This window comes from Geotrypetes seraphini, chromosome 3, assembly GCF_902459505.1.
Source record: "Geotrypetes seraphini chromosome 3, aGeoSer1.1, whole genome shotgun sequence".
Taxonomy (NCBI): Eukaryota; Metazoa; Chordata; class Amphibia; order Gymnophiona; family Dermophiidae; genus Geotrypetes; species Geotrypetes seraphini.
This window is the reverse complement of record NC_047086.1, coordinates 218,028,221-218,049,010: the sequence shown is the minus strand read 5'-3', so window position 1 is coordinate 218,049,010 and position 20,790 is coordinate 218,028,221. Positions and strand designations below refer to the sequence as shown.

The 20,790-nt window shown below is 40.4% G+C and overlaps 1 protein-coding gene across 2 annotated transcripts in view; it reads right to left on the bottom strand.

Annotated features, from left to right (window-relative positions):
• The window catches only part of MCRS1 (microspherule protein 1), an 81,713-nt gene that overhangs the window by 7,868 nt on the left and 53,055 nt on the right, over positions 1-20,790 (bottom strand). For both annotated transcript variants that reach the window (XM_033939053.1, XM_033939054.1), the window contains exons 12-13: positions 16,245-16,327; positions 15,771-15,858 (exon numbers count right to left, since the gene is read on the bottom strand). In XM_033939053.1, the coding sequence (XP_033794944.1) occupies positions 15,771-15,858; positions 16,245-16,327 (171 nt within the window). The remainder of the gene's footprint in view (positions 1-15,770; positions 15,859-16,244; positions 16,328-20,790) is intronic.

The following is a 20,790-nucleotide window of genomic DNA, read 5'->3' as shown; positions in this document are numbered from 1 at the left end:
GCCTATCTCAAGGAGATATGCATCTAGTTTGCTTTTGAAACCTAGGACTGTCGATTCCGCAATAATCTCCCCTGGGAGAGTATTCCAGATGTCAACCACTCTCTGTGTGAAGCAGAACTTCCTGACATTGGTCCTGAACTTGCCCCCCCTTAGCTTCATTTCATGTCCTCTTGTCCGTGTCAAATTGGACATTGTAAATAATCTTCTCTGCTCTATTTTGTCAATTCCTTTCAGTATTTTGAAGGTCTCGATCATATCCCCACGCAGTCTCCTTTTCTCAAGGGAGAACAATCCCAGTGTTTTAAGTCGATCCTCATATTCCAGTTTCTCCATACCCTTCACTAGTTTAGTTGCTCGTCTCTGCACCCTCTCCAGCAGTTTTATATCCTTCTTTAGGTAGGGAGACCAATGTTGGACGCAGTATTCCAAGTGGGGTCTGACCATTGCCCTATAAAGCGGCATTATAACTTTCTCCGATCTACTCGAGATTCCTTTCTTTATCATGCCCAACATTCTATTTGCCTTATTTGCCGCTGCCACGCATTGTGCCGACGGCTTCAGGGTCCTATCTATCAGTACACCCAGATCTCTTTCTTGTTCACTTTTCCCCAGAGTTGCACCTGACATTCTGTACTCGTATTCCTTATTTTTACTGCCTAAATGCATTACCTTGCATTTCTCCACGTTGAACTTCATCTGCCATTTCTCCGCCCATTTTTCTAACCGACACAAATCGCTCTGGAGTTCCTCACTGTCCTCCTGCGATCTGATTGCCCGGCAGAGTTTTGTGTCGTCTGCAAACTTGATGATCTCACTGGATGTTCCGTTTTCCAGGTCATTGATATAAATATTAAAAAGGATCGGCCCAAGTACCGAGCCCTGGGGCACACCACTAGTCACTCTCTCCCAGTCGGAGAACTTCCCATTTATGCCCACTCTCTGCTTTCGGTTTTCCAGCCATTTGCCTATCCATCTTTGTATATCTCCCTCTATGCCAAGCTTTTGCTTATGACAGGGGTTGCCATACAACAAATTACAAGTAATTGGAAGAACTGGAATAGAATGAATTATAATTTTTGGTGGAATTCGCTGTGCCATATATATAAAATGGAAAGAGCAATAGCTACAAGCAGGGGTATTTAAGGAAGTTTCAAGATGTGTAGGAACCGTTAACAAAATATTGCAATGAATAGATTCCATTTTTTCCCTTAAATTTACAAGTTCAATACTGGGGGAGGGGGGTAATTTTTAGTTTATTAATTAATAATATAAGAATGATGGGGGGAAATTTAATCATATGATACTTATGTTTTATATCGCTGAATATTAAGTGTTATTTAATGTTAAAATGTTTTGACAGGGTATGTATTGGATCCTCCCAGATCTTATGGAAAATGTCCCAGACTGGTTATATTTAGAATGGCGGCTCCTGTTCCTTTGCATTTGTCTCATCTATTAGTATAAATTTGCCCAGGAAATATAAAGAAAATAGAATTTTGCTTGATACCTGGAGCACTTTACGTTATGTTAGTAATTTATCACTAGATCCAATTTCTAAATCATTAAATCAATCCATTTGGCTAAACTCCAAGATTAAAATTGGCGGATTTAAAATCATTTGGAAGCATTGGATTATTGCAGGTATACAGACTTTAAATGATGTTGTTCTAAGTGGGTCACTGCTTAGTTTTTCACAATTGCAACATAAATATGGTTTAAATAAATCACAAAATTTTAAATGGTTGCAATTGAAGCAGGCTGTTCAGAGGGGTTCCCTGAATGGAAAGTTCTTAACTCTGAGTATAGTTTGGAATTCCTATGCTTTCATGCAGATTTCTTGGGTCACCAAGCCGCACAATGGTATAAATTGTTGTATGGGTATTTGAATAAAAAACACAAAACTGGTCTTAGGCATATTTGGAGCATTGAGATTGGGCACCAAATTTCTGCCTCTCAATGGCCACGATTTTGGTCTTGGAGAATAAGAACTACAAGGTCAGCATCTATGAGGCGGACTTGGTTCTTTTGTTGCATAGAGCTTTTTGGACCCCAGTTCGTTTACAGAAGTTGGATAGCTCTAGGTCTAATAGATGCTGGCATTGTAGTTTAGAAGCTGGGACTTTAGATCATTTAATTTTTTTCTGTCCCTATATAAATGCCTTTTGGAAGTTAATTTGGTCCCAAATTAATTCATTGTTAGAAAATCATGTTGCCCTTTCATATGATACTATATATTATTTGGTACATCTATGAGATTTAAGAGTCCAATTTCAGCAAATAATAATAAACTTTTATTAATACTGACGGGGGTTGCCATTCAATATATTACTGGAAATTGGAAGGATTATACTAAACTTAATTATACCTTTTGGTGGAATTCAGTTTGTCATATTTATAAAATGGAGAGAGTGCTTGCTATACAGCAAGGAAATTATCATAATTTTAAAGATTTGGGGGCCATTGATTACATATTCTAATGATCAGACACCTTAAAAACCTTGTTATTATATAAGATATAAGTAAGGTGGGATTGGGAAATATGATATTTGCTAATTGGTTTATTATTAATGGATGGGGTGGGTGGGGAGGGATTCTTTTATACTTTAATGATTATAAATAAGAATGTCAAGTGATTTGTAAAAATTTTTGATTGAATATTATACACTTGTTGTAAGATATGAAAATGAATAAAGATTTAAAAAAAAAAAATGTTTTGACTTACTGTCACACTTATTGTAAGTTTTAAAACAAATTTTATAAAAAAAAAAAAGAACAGTTGGTGCAGGAAATAAAACCTACTACTGGAATTATTTTGCAGGACAAACTTTTGATGTTGAGAAAAATAGAAAATCTTGAAAATTATACTAAGAAATTGAACTTAAGACTGTTAAATTTCCCTAAGACACTGACTATGACACCAAAAGAAACTTTTTATGTTTCTGAAAGAAGTTTTCAAATATCCTGATAATGGACTGCCTCCTCTACATAAAATTTAGAGTGCAAATTGTTGGATATGTAGTGGGGGGGATATATGTATTCGTCATAGAATATAATTTTGATTGAATTTAAGTGATGGTAAAGTATAAAATGACTGTATAATATGTTGCACTTATTTTTGGCTTTAAAATTAATAAAGATTTATAAAAAAAAAATTATTTTTTGCCAGTTTCTCCAAAAAAGCCTTCCTCTTCTGATCCTGAGGTTATTCCTCAGATAACGACAGCTGGTCCACTAGATATATCAAATATATTGGAGAACTCACAAGAGGAAGTCATTTTGTGTTCAGCGCTTCTTGTAACATTTGTATTTCATCAATATAAAAAAGCACTCCTTCGTAGGCTGAAGGAAGCCCATTTTTTGAATAGTAAAATTTCGATGTTTGCAGATGTATTAAGAACTACACAGACAAGAAGGAAAAGATTCCTGGAAAAGAATTGGGAGCAAAATTTCAATTGCGATATCCCTGTAAATGTATGATCTATCTGGATCAGAATTCCTATATATTTTTTATGAGCCCTCCCAGTTACAATTTTTCTGAGGGGAAAGGGGTAACAATGCAGATTTCCAAGAGTGGACCTTAGTTCACAAGTCCATATCATAAATGGGGATGTGTCACTACTTTTCCTAATAAATTTTTGTTTATAATATCATTCCTTCTGATTGTGAAATTGTCTCTCTCCATAATGAGGACTATTACAAGAGTACTGATGCAGTGTAAGGAACTGTTGATCTATTTGTTTATAATTTTTTATTTTTTTATTTTAATGCGTAAGACTCTTGTATCTATTCAATATGTATTTTATTGAAATATGTTCAACATGATAAATTAAATAAATAAATAAATAAAACAGCCCTGTTTCTCGGCCGAGTTCAATGAGAGAGCCCAAGTTGTTTTTCTGATGATTGGAGCTAAGTGTTCCTTTTTTCTTCATAGCTGTTTTAGTGACATAGTAACATAGTAGATGACAGCAGATAAAGACTACCTACCCTGATTCAATTAAAATTTTTTTTCTTCTTCTTAGCTATTTCTGGGCAAGAATCCAAAGCTCTGCCTGGTTCTGTGCTTGGGTTCCAACTATTGAAGTCTCTGTCAAAGCTCACTCCAGCCCATCTATACCATCCCAGCCATTGAAGCCCTCCCCAGCCCATCCTCAACTAAACGGCCATATACAGACACAGACTGTGCAAGTCTGCCCAGTACTGGCCTTAGTTCTTCAATATTTACTATTATTTTCAGATTCCAGATCCTCTGTGTTCATCCCACGCTTCTGTGAACTTCATCACCGTTCTCCTCTCCACCACCTCTCTTTGGAGTGCATTCCTGGCATCCACCACCCTCTCTGTAAAGAAGAATTTCCTTACATTGCTCTTGAGTCTTCCACCCTTCAACCTCAAATTATGTGGCTTCTTTAGTTTAAGAATGCCAGTTTGTATATCATGCAAAAGCTCTGAAGTGGATTGAGAATAATCAGATTGAAGAACTTCAGTAACTCATTTAACTTCTAATCATCCACTATGTTTCACATCAGGGTCTGTGTTTGCATATGGAGCTATATTACTGCTTGAGAAAGTGTTACTAGCAGAGTATTTTTGCTACTTTTGCTGTGTAACTTTTGTCTTGACATATAGTTTGCTTTTTAAATAGTATAGAATCACAAGTTTAATTAAATAATTAAAACAAAGTTTAAAAAAAAAGAAAGATCAAATTTAAAAATGTTAAAAGATTTAATTAAAGATTCAATAAAAGTTTGATTTTTTTTTTTTTTAGGATCATCCAAATATTACCATTTGACACCTATGTGCCACTGGTATGGATATCTGAGATCCTTTTTACCTTTTCAAAATAACTTTTGTATGGGCATACATTGTTCAATTAGCTGGTATTTTCAGGAAGAACTCACAGCTCAACAGCCCTCCTTACTTTTTCCCCCTTTCCAACAGTGGGTGGGTGATCTGGCAGCCAAAACACAAGCTAAGCACCCCCCTTTCTCGTATTTCTTCTGAAGTGGCACGAGGGAGGATTGCCTACTCCCTCCTGCCTCTGGACTCACCTCTTCAAAATGCACTGGGCAGGGGCAGGGTGCCACCATATTGAAGAGATGGGTCCAGAGGCAACAGGGAGTAGGTACACCTCCCTCCTACCACTTCAGAACAGGTATAGGATGGGAATACCTAATTTGTGTTCTAGCCAGCTGGGCAGCCCACCCACTCCTATCAGGGGGGATCTGGGACAGAGGGAGCAAGAAAAGTTGTTGATTTGGAGGCCCAGCCTGACCTTCGGACCACCAGAGATAATGTGTTACGGCTTGAGGGGAATTGGGGACCACCAGGGATATTTTCATTTTGGTCAGGGTGAGGGGGTCAAATTGGCTAGGGTTGTTTGTTGTTTTATTAGGGAGGGAGGTGGTCGGGGTTCCCTGGACATGTATGCAAGAGTTGTACTTACCGCACAGCTCTTGTGAACATGCCCGAGAAGTTCCAACCCCCTTAGCAGCCAATGCTCAACACTACAGTATGAATATAATTTGCATGCTGTTTGTGTTGAGTTGTATTTCTCTGATGCTGTTGCTCTACAACGACGGAGATTTGCACATCTGCCCCTTAGTCTTTCTGCTATGGCCATGCCCTCCTTCAGTGCTTCTTTTACCCTTCATTATCTAATGGTCCAAATGACTCCCTCACAGGCTTCTTGCTTCAGCTATATCTGAAAGTCGTTGCCACAAAAAGACTCTTTTCAAATTTTTTCTTTACCTGCTAAATCAATACTTATGTGTTGCCCCAGCTTTATCTTTTGAATCTTTTGCCCAGTTTTTAAAAATGTTTTTAGTTAGATTAGCCTTTTCCATCGCACCTTTTCATCATACTGATGGTCATTTCGCCTTCCTTCCACCTTTTTTATGCATGGAATACATATGTTCTGGGCTTTCAAGATTATTAGAAATACCAAGTTCATGCCTAATGCAAGCCCTTTGTCTTTACATTTTCCCCTTTTAGGATTATTTTTCTAACCATTTTCCCCATTTCATCATAATTTGTATTTTTGAAAGTTCAATGCTTTCACAGTAATTTTCCTTAGTGGCTTCCCTCCAGTTACTAAGTCAAATTTGATCATCTCATGATGACTACAGTGCTCCCCCGCGAATTTGCAGCCGGCGGTTTGCGGTCCCGGTCATTCGCGGTATTTTCCGACTGCAAATGACCGGGCAGCTGGAGAGGCAGGAGAGGGCAGCCTGAGCGCTGGTGAGTGAAGGAAATTACTCGCTGTATGCTCCGACCGCCTCTTCCTGTACTAAAGTCGGGCCTTACCAATCAGGATCTGCGTGTCAAAGCAGCTCTTGATTGGTGAGGCCCAACTTTAGTACAGGAAGAGGTGGTCGGTGCATACAGCGAGTGATTTCCTTCACTCGCCAGCACTCTGGCTGCCCTCTCTTGTCTCCCCTGCCTAAAAACTGTATTCACGGTTTTTCAAAATTTAAGGGGGTTCCTGGAACGGGAACCCCCCGCAAATTTTGGGGGAGTACTGTATTCTAATATAGCACCCCCTTGTGTTTGTTTTTGAACCAGCTACTCCATGAAGCAGTCATTTATTTAATTTAGAAACTATTTTTTAAATTTATACTGTATTTAGTATAGCAAGTGTGGGATCAAAGCAAAAGAAATGACTTTCATGCTTCAAAAAAGACAGAGGGTTTTAACCCGTATGGAGTGGTGAGAACAGCCCTAAACAAAGACATAAAGGAGGTAACCTGCAAATTCTGCACAAAGCAGCAGCTATGACATGAATCACTTTGCTAGGCAGACTAGATATGCTGGTCTTTAATATCTACCATCTGTTACTGTGTTAAATTTATCACCACAAACAAAACTTTGTTCTAAGGCAGTGCGTTGCAAACATTTTTAGCTCCAGCACACTAAACAAAGCAAATGTTTTTCGCTGCACTTTATAACTGAAATTATACCTCTGTAAATGTTTGCCGGCATGAGCAGCATCTTCTACCTGCTGCTCGCATCTAACTTAGCTCCCTTCTGATGCAACGTCCTGGTCTCGTGACAGGAAATGACATCAGAAGGAAGCCAAGGCTGGCACGAGCAGCAGGTGGAAGGTGCTGCTCACACTGGCGAACATATACAGAGGCACGTTGGGGGGGTAGAGAAGAGGGGAAGCACTGGCAGCGATACTCTTGTGTACACAACGTACATGTAAGAACATAAGAATTGCCGCTGCTGGGTCAGACCAGTGGTCCATCGTGCCCAGCAGTCCACTCCTGCAGCGGCCCTTAGGTCAAAGACCAGCGCCCTGAGACCAGCCCTACCTGCGTACGTTCTGGTTCAGCAGGAACTTGTCTAACTTTGTCTTGAATCCCTGGAGGGTGTTTTCCCCTATAACAGCCTCTGGAAGAGCGTTCCAGTTTTCTACCACTCTCTGGGTCTTTTATTCTAGTGTATATTTATTTTATAAATTATTTCTTATGAAGGGAATTTTGAAAATAAATTCTGGAATCTCTCAGCCACAGCACACAGTTTGCAAGACACTGACACTGTTCTAAGGTAATACAAGAGAACTAACAATACTCCATAAGGTTAAACCAAGTTTAGGAAATAAAGATCAGGTAGAACTTGGGGGGCGAACAACTTAACCGGAGAGACATAGGAAAATATTACATAAAGGAAACAAACGGTATAGCACATAACAGTTACATCAAATTACTCAAAGTGCCTGAAGATTTACATTAAGCTGGACTGTAGGTGCAATTTCCACTGTTTGGTAGAAATGAACACAAACAGATACCTAACCCCCTGATATGTGATTACACGCTGACAAGGAAGCATAACAATGGTAGCCCCCAACTAGATTAACCTCAGTCTCAGCAAAAATTGCTTCCTCCTCTGTACATCATGACAGATATCTGGAAACATTCTAATCTTGCAATTCATAAATAAAAGATCTCTAACCTTAAAATATATTTCCAAAATCCATTGTCTTTCTAGTGCAAACTGAAACATACTAAAACAGAAGGGACAGCAGTTTCTTCAGAAGCAGAAAACCTGTGAGGGAATCTGTGGGATCGTTGGATATCAAGGAGTAAAAGAGGCGCTCAGAAAGGATAAGGTCATAACGGAGAGACTGAATGAATTCTTTGCTTCAGTCTTTATGGAAGAAGATGGAAGAGATCTACCTGAACCAGAAATGGTTTTCAAGGGTGATGAGGTGGAGCCTGAGGATTTGAAAGAAATCTTGGTGAATCTGGAAGATGTAGTAAGCCAAATTGACAAGTTAAAGAATGATAAATCACCTGAACTGAATGCTATACATCCCAGGGTACTGAAAGAACTCAAACATGAAATTGTTGATCTGTTGTTCGTGATTTCTAACCTGTTGCTAAAATCATCTGTAGTACCTGAAGATTGGAGGGTGGCAATGTTACATCGATTTTTAAAAAGGGTTCCAGGGGAGATCTGGGGAATTACAGACCAGTAAGCCTGACCTCAGTGACGGGCAAAATAGTGGAAACAATTATAAAAAATAAAATTGTGGAACATGTAAACAAACATGATTTAATTAAATAAGAGTCAGCATGGGTTCAGCTAAGGGAGGTCTTGCCTCACCAATTTACTTGACTTATTTGAAGGTATGAATAAACATGTGGATAAAGGTGAGCCAGCTGATGTAGTGTGTCTAGATTTCCAGAAAGCTTTTGACAAAGTTCCTCATGAGAGGCTCCTGAGAAAATTAAAGAGTCAAGGGATAGGAGGCAATGTTCAATTGTGGATTAAGAATTGGTTATCAGACAGAAAACAGAGGGTAGATTGAAATGGCCATTTTTTTCAATAGAGGAGGGTAAATAGTGGTGTGCTGCAGGAATCTGTACTGGGACTGGTGCTATTTAACTTATTTATAAATGATCTGGAAATTGGACTATGTGTGAGGTCATTAAATTTACAAATGATACTAAACTTTCAAAGAAAAGTGCCAATTAGTAATAAAAATCATGTTCAGAGAAAGAAACCACACTGAAGAAAAGCCTGCTGTAAAAGGCATACCCGAGGCCACTGGAGAAGCCTGAAAAATCAAAGCCACGGTAACTAAATCCCTAGAAAGGCCCAATATGCCAGTAAGGGAATTCCCAGCACCTTCAGTGGTAAAGGAAACCCGGTCTTCCCCCACCATTGGCAGCTGCAATGGCTGGGGAATCTCCAGCGGTGGTGGCGATTAGGGAACCTTGGTCATCTCCACCACCTATGGCTGACTCATCCTTCGCAGCTGCTGGGGAAATTCTCAAGCTGACCAGCTCTGAAGTTAACGAGCAAACAAAAACAACAAACAATGGTCACATTAAGTCCTCAGCAGGAGCACACTGAACACTTCTTAGGCTTGCGAGAAGTGCTCATTGTGAACCGCAAGGCAGGCTGAATGAAACTGACAGTTGAATGGGAAAATATTATGAAATGAAAACAGTCCCTGCAAACCAACACAGAAAGAAAAAGCACTGCCCCCAAGTCTTTTTTTTTTTTTTTTAAGAAAACTTAAATTAATAGGAGCAGACTCCATAGGCACTATGCTTATGCAGATGATATATTGCTTCATTTGAAAAATCCTGAATTAATCATCCCTCATTTACTGGAATTGATTGATCGTTTTGGTAAATTTTCCAAATATAAGAAAAACTGGAGTAAATCAGAGGTTCTTTCATTGAATGTACACTGTGTAAAAGGAATATTTGATCCATTTCCATTCCTTTGGAAGGAAGAGGGAATAAAATACTTAGATATAATGATTCAAAAGACACTGGAAGATACAATTACAGTAAATGAAAGATCCTTACTGTTGAAGGTCAAAGAATTGTGTGAGCATTGGAATCCATTACATCATTCTTAGTGGGGAGTCCAAACCATTAAAATGATGATCTCGCCTGTAGTTTATTACCAAATGAGTATGTTATCAATCTATTTTCAGTTATCTTTTTATAAAAAACTAAATGGGATTCTTTCAAAATTTCTTTGGCTTGGCTTTGCAAAAATCTCAATCGATGGAAGGGGTAAATTTTCCAAATTTCTACAGATATCATCAAGCTTTTATTTTGTGTCAGGGTATGTATTGGATCCTTCCTGAACTCATGGAGAATCTACTGGATTGGTTGATTCTTGAAAATCATCTTATGGTCCCACTTCATCTTAGCCATATTTTGAATATCAAGCTTCCTAGAATTTACAAGGACAATATTATTTTTCATTCAACTTGGACTACATTAAAATTTATAGATTGTTTGACTCCTGTCCCAATAGAACATCTAAAATGTCAATCCCTATGGCTGAACTCCAAGGTGGGCGATTCTAAAATCCTATGGAAACATTGGTTAAAGGTAGGCATTCAAACTCTAAATAATGTAATTTTGAATAGAAAAATGGTTTCTTTATTGCAGTTACAACAATCGTTTTTGATATTTCAAAATCTCAAGGTTATAAATGGTTGCAGTTGAAAGGGCCATTCAGAAAGGGTTTATATTCCTTCTTGTCCTTGGAGAATAGTTATGTCAAGTAAAGCAAAATAGATATTATAAATAAATTCTCACAAGATCATTCATTCAGGTTATGATTCTGTTGGTTATTGCTTTATTTGCTATTTAGGCTTGCCTGCTAAACTACTGCTTTGTTTGCAGCTTGTACAGAATGTTGAAATGAAATCGATTTTGAAAGGGCAAGAAGGCTACTCTATTTTCAATACATTTACACTGGCTACCTACTAAAACACACATCTTCTTTAAACTTAACTTTTGCTTTTAAAATTCTTTGTGGGCTAGTCCTAGAGTACCTGATGGGCTCATTAAGGCTATTATCTTCTACAAGGTCTATTAGATCAATTCAACTGTATAAATTTAGTTTCCCTGCAGCTCATATTTGTTTGCTGAAACCTAGTTTTGAGAAATCAATACAGTTTAAAACTGCAGTTGAAGGTAATGCCTTAATGCTACTGCAACAGAAAGGAATTAAACAACATTCCATCAAAACCTGAAAGATGAATCTAGTCCATAAATTTTGGGTAGATTTGAATGTGTGTTTTGCTATGGATTTTTTAAAAATGCGATTTTAGCATCTATAGTCTGTGCTCTGTTTCATTTTGCTTGGAACTGTCTGGCACAGAAATGTCTGAATTAAATTAACCTGCCTAAGATGGGAAATCAGGACACAATGCACCTCTTTTGTGTTTATGCATGACGTTTGCATCTTCAATCATTTCCTTTGGTTGTTCTCATCAGTCTTTTGCAGATGATAATAAGAACATAAGAATTTGCCTCCGCTGGGTCAGACCAGAGGTCCATCGCGCCCAGCAGTCCGCACCCGCGGCGGCCCATCAGGTCCATGACCTGTCATGTTTATTTGATTTAGCCCTATAGCCCCCTTGTTTTTATCTTTACTCTTTCCATACTCTTATCTACCTTTATCTGTATCCCTCAATCCCTCTATCCTTCAGGAATCCATCCAATCCCTCTTTGAATCCCCGTAGCGTACTCTTCCCGAACACTTCCTCCGGGAGCGCGTTCCATGTGTCCACAACCCTCTGTGTGAAGAAGAACCTCCTTGCATTGGTTCTAAACTTGTCCCCTTCCAGTTTCTCCGAGTGCCCTCTTGTGCCTGTGGTTCCCCGTAGTTTGAAGAATCTATCCCTGTCTACCTTCTCCATGCCCCTCATGATCTTGAAAGTTTCTATCATGTCTCCCCTAAGCCTCCTCTTTTCCAGGGAGAAGAGTCCCAACTTGTCTAGCCTGTCAGCGTATGAACAGTCTTCCATGCCATTTATCATCTTTGTAGCTCTTCTCTGGACCCTCTCAAGTATCGCCATGTCTTTCTTGAGGTACAGTGACCAATATTGGAAGCAGTACTCTAGATGCGGGTGCACCATTGCACGATACAGTGGCATGATGACTTCCTTCGTCCTGGTTGTAATTCCCTTCTTAATGATGCCCAGCATTCTGTTAGCTTTCTTCAAGGCCGCTGCACATTGCATTGATGATTTCATGGTTGTATCCACCAGCACACCCAAGTCTTTTTCAATGTTCCCCCCATTTTGTAGCTGTACCTTGGGTTCCTTTTCCCTATATGCATGACCTTACATTTTTCTATGTTAAAGCACATTTGCCATTTGTTTGCCCACTCTTCCAGTTTGCTTAGGTCCCTTTGCAGGTCTTCGCACTCCTTTGTGTTCCTAACTCTGCTGCAGAGTTTGGTGTCATCAGCAAATTTTATAACTTCACACCTCGTCCCCGTTTCCAAGTCGTTGATAAATATATTGGACAGGAGTGGTCCCAGCACCGACCCCTGCGGAACACCACTTGTGACCCTCTGCCAGTCGGAGTATTGGCCATTCACTCCAACCCTTTGTTTTCTGTCGACCAACCAGTGCCTGATCCATCTGTGTACATCCCCTCCCACCCCGTGGTTCGACAGTTTCTTAAGTAGCCGCTCATGGGGGACCTTATCAAAGGCTTTTTGGAAGTCGAGATAAATGATATCTATGGATTCCCCTTTGTCCATCTGGCTGTTTATCCCTTCAAAGAAGTGCAGTAGGTTTGTTTGGCACGATCTTCCCTTGCAGAAGCCATGTTGGCTCGGTTTCAGCTGTCCATTTCTTTCTATGTGTTCACAGATGCTATCCTTTATTAATGCTTCCATCATCTTGCCCGGAATCGAAGTCAAGCTCACCGATCTGTAGTTCCCCGGGTCACCCCTCGATCCCTTTTTGAAGATAGGTGTGACATTCGCTAGCTTCCAGTCCTCTGGTACCTTCCCAGTGCTTAAGGATAGATTACAGATTTGTCGGAGTGTGTCCACTATTTCCATCCTCAGTTCTTTTAGTACCCTTGGGTGGATTCCGTCCAGGCCCGGTGATTTGCCACTTTTCAATCTGTCTATTTGTCGGAGGACATCCTCATAGCTTACCTCTAAGGTCTCCAGTTTTTCATCCTGATCCCCACTTATGGTCTCCTCGGGTTCCGGTACATTGGAGGTGTCCTCACTTGTGAAGACTGACGAGAAGAACCGGTTCAGCCTATTGGCTACCTCTTTTTCCTCTTTAACCACTCCCTTTCTGTCTCCATCATCTAACGGGCCCACCTCCTCCCTCGCTGGTTGCTTCCCTTTCACGTATCTGAAGAACACTTTGAAGTTCCTTGCTTCCCCAGCAAGCCTCTCTTCGTATTGTCTCTTAGCTTTTCTAACCACTCGGTGACATTCCTTTTGGTGCTTTTTGTGGTCCCTCAGGTTTTCCTCAGTTTGGTCCTTTTTCCATTTTCGGAAAGACACTTTCTTGTCACCTATCGCCTTCTTTACTTCTTTTGTTGTCCATACCGGGTCTTTTGTTCGATTTTTTTTGCACCCCTTCCTAAACCTGGGGATGTACAGGTTTTGTGCTTCTTGCACCGTGTCCCTGAGAAGGGACCATGCTTCCTCTATGGTCCCCATCTTTCTAGAGCTGTTGCTGAGTTTCTTTCTCACCATTTTCCTCATAGCATCATAGTTCCCTTTCCTGAAGTTGAGCGCTGTCGATGTGGTTCTCTTCACCCTTGAGGTCCCTACTTCTAATTTATACCGGATCATGTTGTGATCACTGTTGCCTAGTGGCCCTACTACTTCCACCTCCTTTGCAGGTCCGCCTAGTCCGTTGAGGATTAGGTCGAGAGTGGCGTCCCCTCGCGTTGGTTCCTTGACTAGCTGTTCCATGAAGCAGTCCCTCACAGCCTCTAGGAATTCCTCTTCCCTTGCGCAGTTGGAGTGACCAATACTCCAGTCGATCCCCGGGTAGTTGAAGTCCCCCATCACCATCACAATTCCGCTTTTGCATTCCCGTCTCAATTCTGCTTCCAGGTCATGGAGGTTTGCTTCTGGTTTTCCAGGTGGGCGATAGTACAGCCCCACTTTTGTGTCAGCTCCATTTTTCCCTGTTAATTTGACCCATAGTGATTCCAATCCTTCTGCCTTTGCTGCCGTATCCATCCTGGCCGAGTGGATAGAGTCCCTTACATATAGTGCTCTTCCTCCACCCTTCTTGCAAGTCCTGTCTCTCCTATAGAGTTTGTATCCTGGCAGTACCACGTCCCATTTGTTGTCCTCTATCCACCATGTTTCTGTGATTCCAATTATGTCTAGGTCCTCTCTTTTGGCCATGATCTCCAGTTCTCCCATTTTGGTCCTTAGGCTCCTTGCATTGGCGTATAGGCAATTTAAGTCCCAGTTCTTTTTTACCCCTGCTGCTTTTTCTCGCAATTTGTTTCTCTTGCTGTCCCCCTCAAGGGCTGCCATCCCCTGAAGTTTGCTTTGATCCTCCTCTCCTTGTGGTGCGTCTTTTTTGTCCTGTAGTTGGCTTTTAGGTTCTTCCCAACATTTTTCATGCTCCTGCTGTTTCCTCTTCTTTTTGATCTCTAGTTTCACTTGGTCCCTTGACCCCTGTAGTTCGCCTTTGACCTCTTCCCCGCATTTTTCCCGTTCAGTATCTTTATTGGATACTCTTGTCCGAAGCGTAAACATCCCATTTTCAGCCTTGTTATCCTCTATCTCTTACCCACTATCTTCTCATTCAACTGTTACATACATCTTTCCAGATATTATCACTACAAAGTTATATTCTTGCTGGCAACTCCTGCCTTCCTTTTTACTTTTCTGTTCTTGAATTTCATCCTCATTCATCAACCAAGTCCAGGAAAAGTCTGGGCAAGACTAAGGACTCAGACCTTTTCCTCTATTCCAATATAACTTTCTCTCTTCTCCAGATACAAAGATTGTAATCCTTATTGTCTGCACATTTATCTTGATTGTTTCGCCTACTTTGTCAAGTATGGAAAAGAAAATACTACTACTGCGCTCTTCGATCAACAGCACAAGGACTATTGGCAGTTCCTTCCTTAAAAGTTATAGGTACTAGACGTTACAACTTGTTTTCAATAGTGGCCCCCCAAACTTGGAACTCCTTACCACAATACTTAAGAGATGAAAAAGACCTCAGCCGTTTTAAAAATAAATTAAAAATCTTTCTTTTTAATGATGCTTTTAGTCTTTAAATTAAACAGAATTTACGCAGTGCAGTTGAGTTACCCCTCCTTATGATTTTTCCCTGGATGGCTCTCTTTTTTTTCCTAAACATTAACTATGTAACTTTTCCCCTTTATCCTCTCGTATTTTTGTTTTGTTTGTTCATGTGTCTGTTTTTATACCCTTATTTACTAAATTTTAATTTGTATGTTTATTAGTAAGTTTATTATAACTTATTGTAATTCGCTTAATAAATCATGGATAAGCGATTCATCAAATTTATAAATAAACATGAAACTTCTTGATTTTACCATACACCCTCTGTAATTCTACTCTCCAAAATTCTGCTCTGCAATCCCCTTACTACTTCCCCTCTCATTACAACTACTAGTAACTTTCTGTGCCATTTTTAAATTTCTTACTATGATCTAAAAATGCTTTGCTCCAAAAAAAGCTTCTTTCCCTCTTCATGCTTCCTTGTCCTGGGGTTCACTACAATAATCCACTTTCTACCATTCAAGATGTGCATCACTATCCCTCTTTTAATAATCTCAAAAAGCACACCTTTAACATGACACATCCATAAACCTAATCCTTCAGTACAGGAGCTCACTTTTTCATTTGCTTGGCTTGTGGTTTAAGACACTTTAGTAAGGAGGAATAAAGTGATATAAATAAAATCAAAAAACATCCAGGAGGCAGTGCTGTATACCAGTGTCCCAGATCCAGTGGTGGAAGGAAGCTCTTACCTTGCTTCCTTGAAATTTTCCAAGCCGGTCCTTCCAATGACAGATCCACATCAATCTGATTATCCTTTGTAGCTCTTCCCAGAGTTATCTAAGGTGGGAAGAACAGCATTGTCAGAGATTTCAGCAGCAAAAAATGTCGTACAGCTTGACATATGGGAGAGTCCCAGAGTGCATATTAGAATGTGTCACAGGCGTTCAGTACCCTGCAGGAGAATCTACAAAATATAACAATAATATGCTCTCCTAGACAAGAACAGCAATACATAAGATTGCGGATTATGCTGAAGAAGCCCAACATGACAAGCAGACGTTATAGCAACACTTAGAATTCTTCATCTCAGGAAAAAACAGGAAGAGATAATGGTTACTGTGAATGGGCAGACTGAATGGGCCATTTGGCCTTTATCTGCCATCATGTTTCTCTGTTTCTATATATGCAAGAATACTGGCTCTTGCTGGTCAGTTATTTCTTACCTCACGAGACCGCATCAGGTAGCGCACCATTCTGCCCCGCAGCACAGCCAATGTTTGATTATCAAAATCTGGGGAACTCATCCCTGCCACCAGAGCACATAGAAAAGGAAACCATTAATGAAGAACATATTTAAAAGCATCCATGGACTGTTTGCTAAGGTCTATGTGCCACCCAGATGGCAATATACTGTAGTTATCAAGAGTAGTGAAAAAATAAACCATTTGCAATAGTACTCCTTTCTAGCTTGTGCTGGTGTCATTTTGCATGTTTTATTATTTTTCACACCTTGAGCTTCATGAGGACGTCAAAATTCCTATGCTCAGAGTGGCCACATTAGAATAATCCAGGTTGCTCGTAAGGAAGTTATACAGAGTGGTTCATAGGAACTGCATGCTGACAATAATGAAGAAGCCACAATGTAAAATAGAAGAAAATACTGAGAATACAGCAGGCCTGTAGTGCAAAATAACTGATCTAGGGAATAAATTATAAAATGGCACTCAAGAGATTCAAGAGAGACAGAGATTTGTTTTTTGGCCTGGAGGGTCCTATTATAGCAAGATACTCATAAGCCTATGTAAGAGAATTTCATGAGGACCCCCCACCCCTTGCACTATAAGTAACAACCCCGAAGAAAATTTATGAAAGTACACATACCAGGGAACTTAGCAAGAGATAAGGTAACTATAGCACTGTAGTAACAACATCCTATATAATAAAACCCTAGCTGCGCATGCGCACTCTTAACTGCGTGCTTCCATGATCCGTAGGTCTGTGGCCGAAGGAGTGCGCAGGCGTGCTACTGGCAGCTAGCACGGACCTCCCTGCTCTCCAGCTCCTCCAGGCATCGAGCGGCAGTCCTCCACCCAGTCCACTGAAGGGCTCTTCTGTCTGCAAAAGCCTACTGAGGATCGCGGCCGGCTGTAGCGAACCTCGCTGGCTGCTCTGCACCTCAGTAGCATGTTCCTTCTGACGCACCGGATCGCGTCAGAGGGAACATGCTACCGGGGTGCATAGTGCCTGCAAGGTTCGCTACAGCCGGCCGCGATCCTCAGTAGGCTTTTTTTGATTGCAGATTGCTCTCTCTTTCTCTCTTTATTCGGGGAAGACCAGGAAAAGCAGGTAAAGGGTTAGGTACTCGGCTTACGGGCTGTAATCCAGTGTGGGCTCGGGGGACGGGTTGAGAGCGGCCGCTCCCACGCTATAGTTCGTGTGACCCCACTCCTCCCGGGAAGCACTATAGGGGGAGAGCCAGGCCAGGGACACCGAGGCTGGGTCCAAGTCCAGGCTGTGGTAGCCTCCGTAGTCAGAGTACTGGGCGGCACCAGGGTAGCTCTGCAGGGAGGGGTGGGGGTGCACGGAGCCCGGGTACATGCCGACATCCGTATGCTTCACCCCCTTATAAAAGAGTGGATCCAGAGGGGGGTTTTGCCAATTCATGCTAAGGATTGTGCTATACTACAGTATATCTTCTCTTTGGTTGCCTTTCAGACTTACCTTGGCAAGGAGCACAAACTATGCAGTAGTGACTGCATTTCAACACTTTATTCAAATTTGAGCTGGCTTAAAAAGTCAGTAATCCTGTAGTCTTGAGACTAGAGCATTGTGACACAGTGTAACAGGCCTGGCAGTTCCTCGGGGGAAGATAACAGGAAGGGGGGCTTACTGCTGGACAGGGGGAGCAGGGAAGAGGTGCTGTTAGACAGGGGGGGGAGGTAAAAGGAAGGGAGAAGGTCTGCTACTGGACAGGGGGAGCAAGGAATGGGTGCTGATGGACACAAGGGGTGGTGGTGGACAGCCGAGGAAAGAGAGAGAGAAAGAGAGAAACAGAAAGAAAGACAGACAAAAAGTGGCCAAGCAGAGAGAAAGAAAGAAAAACAGACACACACATATATTCTAGCACCCGTTAATGTAACGGGCTTAAATACTAGTGGTAATTATAAAATTAATGACAGGATGTGTCACACTTGAAGACTTGCAGATATTTTCACTGAATAGTACCAGGCAAAGACAAAGAGCCTGTATAGGTATGTGCGACGCACAAATGGAAGATTAGATTAGAAAGAGAAAAAAAAATAAACTATTTAAGAAAGGAAAGAAGGGAATTTTTCTTTGAGCAAACTAGAGACTGCCACAAGTCTGTTTCAACTCTGTTAAACTGCTTTTCTCCCTCAGTTTCTTTGTATTCAATGTGCTTTAAGAATAATTTATGTATGCCTATATTAGTTTGTATTTGCTCTGATTTCTGAAGTATTATTGTATACTCAACAAAGAAAAGGATAAAATAAAATTACTATTAGTGAAACTCTGAGTTCTCTATACTCTTGATGGGGGGAAGCACCTTAGACCATGCTGGTCATGAATCCAATGAGCTGCCCTCTAAAATAGAAGATGTAAAAAAATCATTCAAGATGCAATAAAATTTGAGAGTGAAGGATGTTCATGATCATTACTCAAAAGATGCACATGGGAGTTTATGTAAGCAGCTGAGAATACAAAGGAGTTAATGTTTGACACTAAATAAGCTGTGGGGGTCTAAAGAAAATAGATATTTTGATGCTCGCTTCCTCTGGTTTGTTAAGAAAGAAAAAGTACTGCAGGTCATCTAGCAGATCAGCCATATTGACCGGGAAGCTCATAGCATAAGAATGTTTGTGGAAATACAGAATCTACCAACATGTTCCACAAAGGGAGAGAGTTTAGGGATGTTGCTAAAAAAATAAAAATAACTGTGAAGGAATAACATACAGTTAAGTGGCTACATCCCTTGGAATATCTTTTTGGATCCATACTTTTGCAATAGCTATTGAGGCGCTGAGGAAAGCCAGACTGAAAGACCTGCATGAACTGTACCTTACTGATAAAGCAAGTGAATAAAAGATTACCAGATGGCAGACAGTGGATAAATGGCTTTGGATTTAGAAGAATTTCCAGCAAAGGATGGGCACATTGTTATTACACCTATAATTTAAAAATCGCTTATTTTGCCATTCAACATATTACCATGAATTGGAAAAATTATTCTAGACTTAATTACACTTTCTGGTGGAATTCGTTGTGTCATATATACAAAATGGAAAGAACAATTGCCATGCAAAAAGGGAATTATAATAATTTTAAAAAGATTTGGGGGCCATTGATAAAACTATTGTAATGATTAGACGCCTTTTTACACTGAAAGTATATTTATAATTAGGGGAAGGGAGGGCGGTTTTTAGTTGTATTAAAGATTTAATTAATAATATGAATGTAATATTTATATGATATTTTGACTATAATATCTGTGGAAAGGGTGGGGGGTGGAGATAATAAATTTATTTATGTAAGATGATAACATTAAGAATTTCAAGTGATGTGTATAAGTTCAATTGAAATAATATTTGTGCACTTGATTTAAGATGAAAAAATGAATAAAGAATTGGGAAAAAAAAAATCGCTTATTTCTAACTACAGGCCAATCGCTTATTTCTTTTTCCATTAAGATAATGGAGGGATTGGTATATTCACCGTTGCTTATTTAGAACAATACTCGCTGTTACAGTCATCTCAATCAGACTTTCGTCCTCTTTGTACAGATAGTCTAAAACAGTCTCTACTATAATCTGTTTAGTCAAGGTATTGGGGAATTGATATTACAATTTGACCTAAGCAGTGCATTTTATCTTGTTGATCACTGTCAACTGCTTAGATGTTTGGATGCTTTGGGCATTACTAGTAATAAATGGTTTGAGGGCTTTTTGCATTTTCGTACCTACCAGGTCCGATTTGGAAAGGTATTTTCTAACAAATGGACTACTTCTTGTAGAGTTCCTCAGGGATCTCTCTCTTTCCTGTATTCTTCAATGTCTACTTGTCATCTCTGGGACGTAGGTTATCTAAGTTAGGTGTGACATTTTACAGTTATGCTGATGATATTACTATTGCAATTCCAATATATTCATCATTCTCTCAATCTATGCATAAGAACATAAGAATTGCTGCTGCTGGGTCAGACCAGTGGTCCATCGTGCCCAGCAGTCCGCTCCCACGGTGGCCCCTAGGTCAAAGACCAGTGCCCTAACTGAGACCAGCCCTACCTGCGTACGTTCTGGTTCAGCAGGAACTTGTCTAACTTTGTCTTGAATCCCTGGAGGGTGTTTTCTCCTATGACAGACTCCAGAAGAGCGTTCCAGTTTTCCACCACTCTCTGGGTGAAGAAGAACTTACTTATGTTTATACTGAATCTATCCCCTTTCAACTTTCGAGAGTGCCCTCTTGTTCTCTCTACCTTGGAGAGGGTGAACAGCCTGTCTTTATCTACTAAATCTATTCCCTTCAGTATCTTGAATGTTTCGATCATGTCCCCTCTCAGTCTCCTCTTGTCAAGGGAGAAGAGGCCCAATTTCTCTAATATCTCACTGTACGCCAGCTCCTCCAGCCCCTTAAACATTTTAGTTGCTCTTCTCTGGACCTTTTTGAGTAGTACTGTGTCCTTCTTCATTTACGGTGACCAGTGCTGGACGCAGTATTCCAGGTGAGGGCATACCATGGCCCGGTACAGCAGCA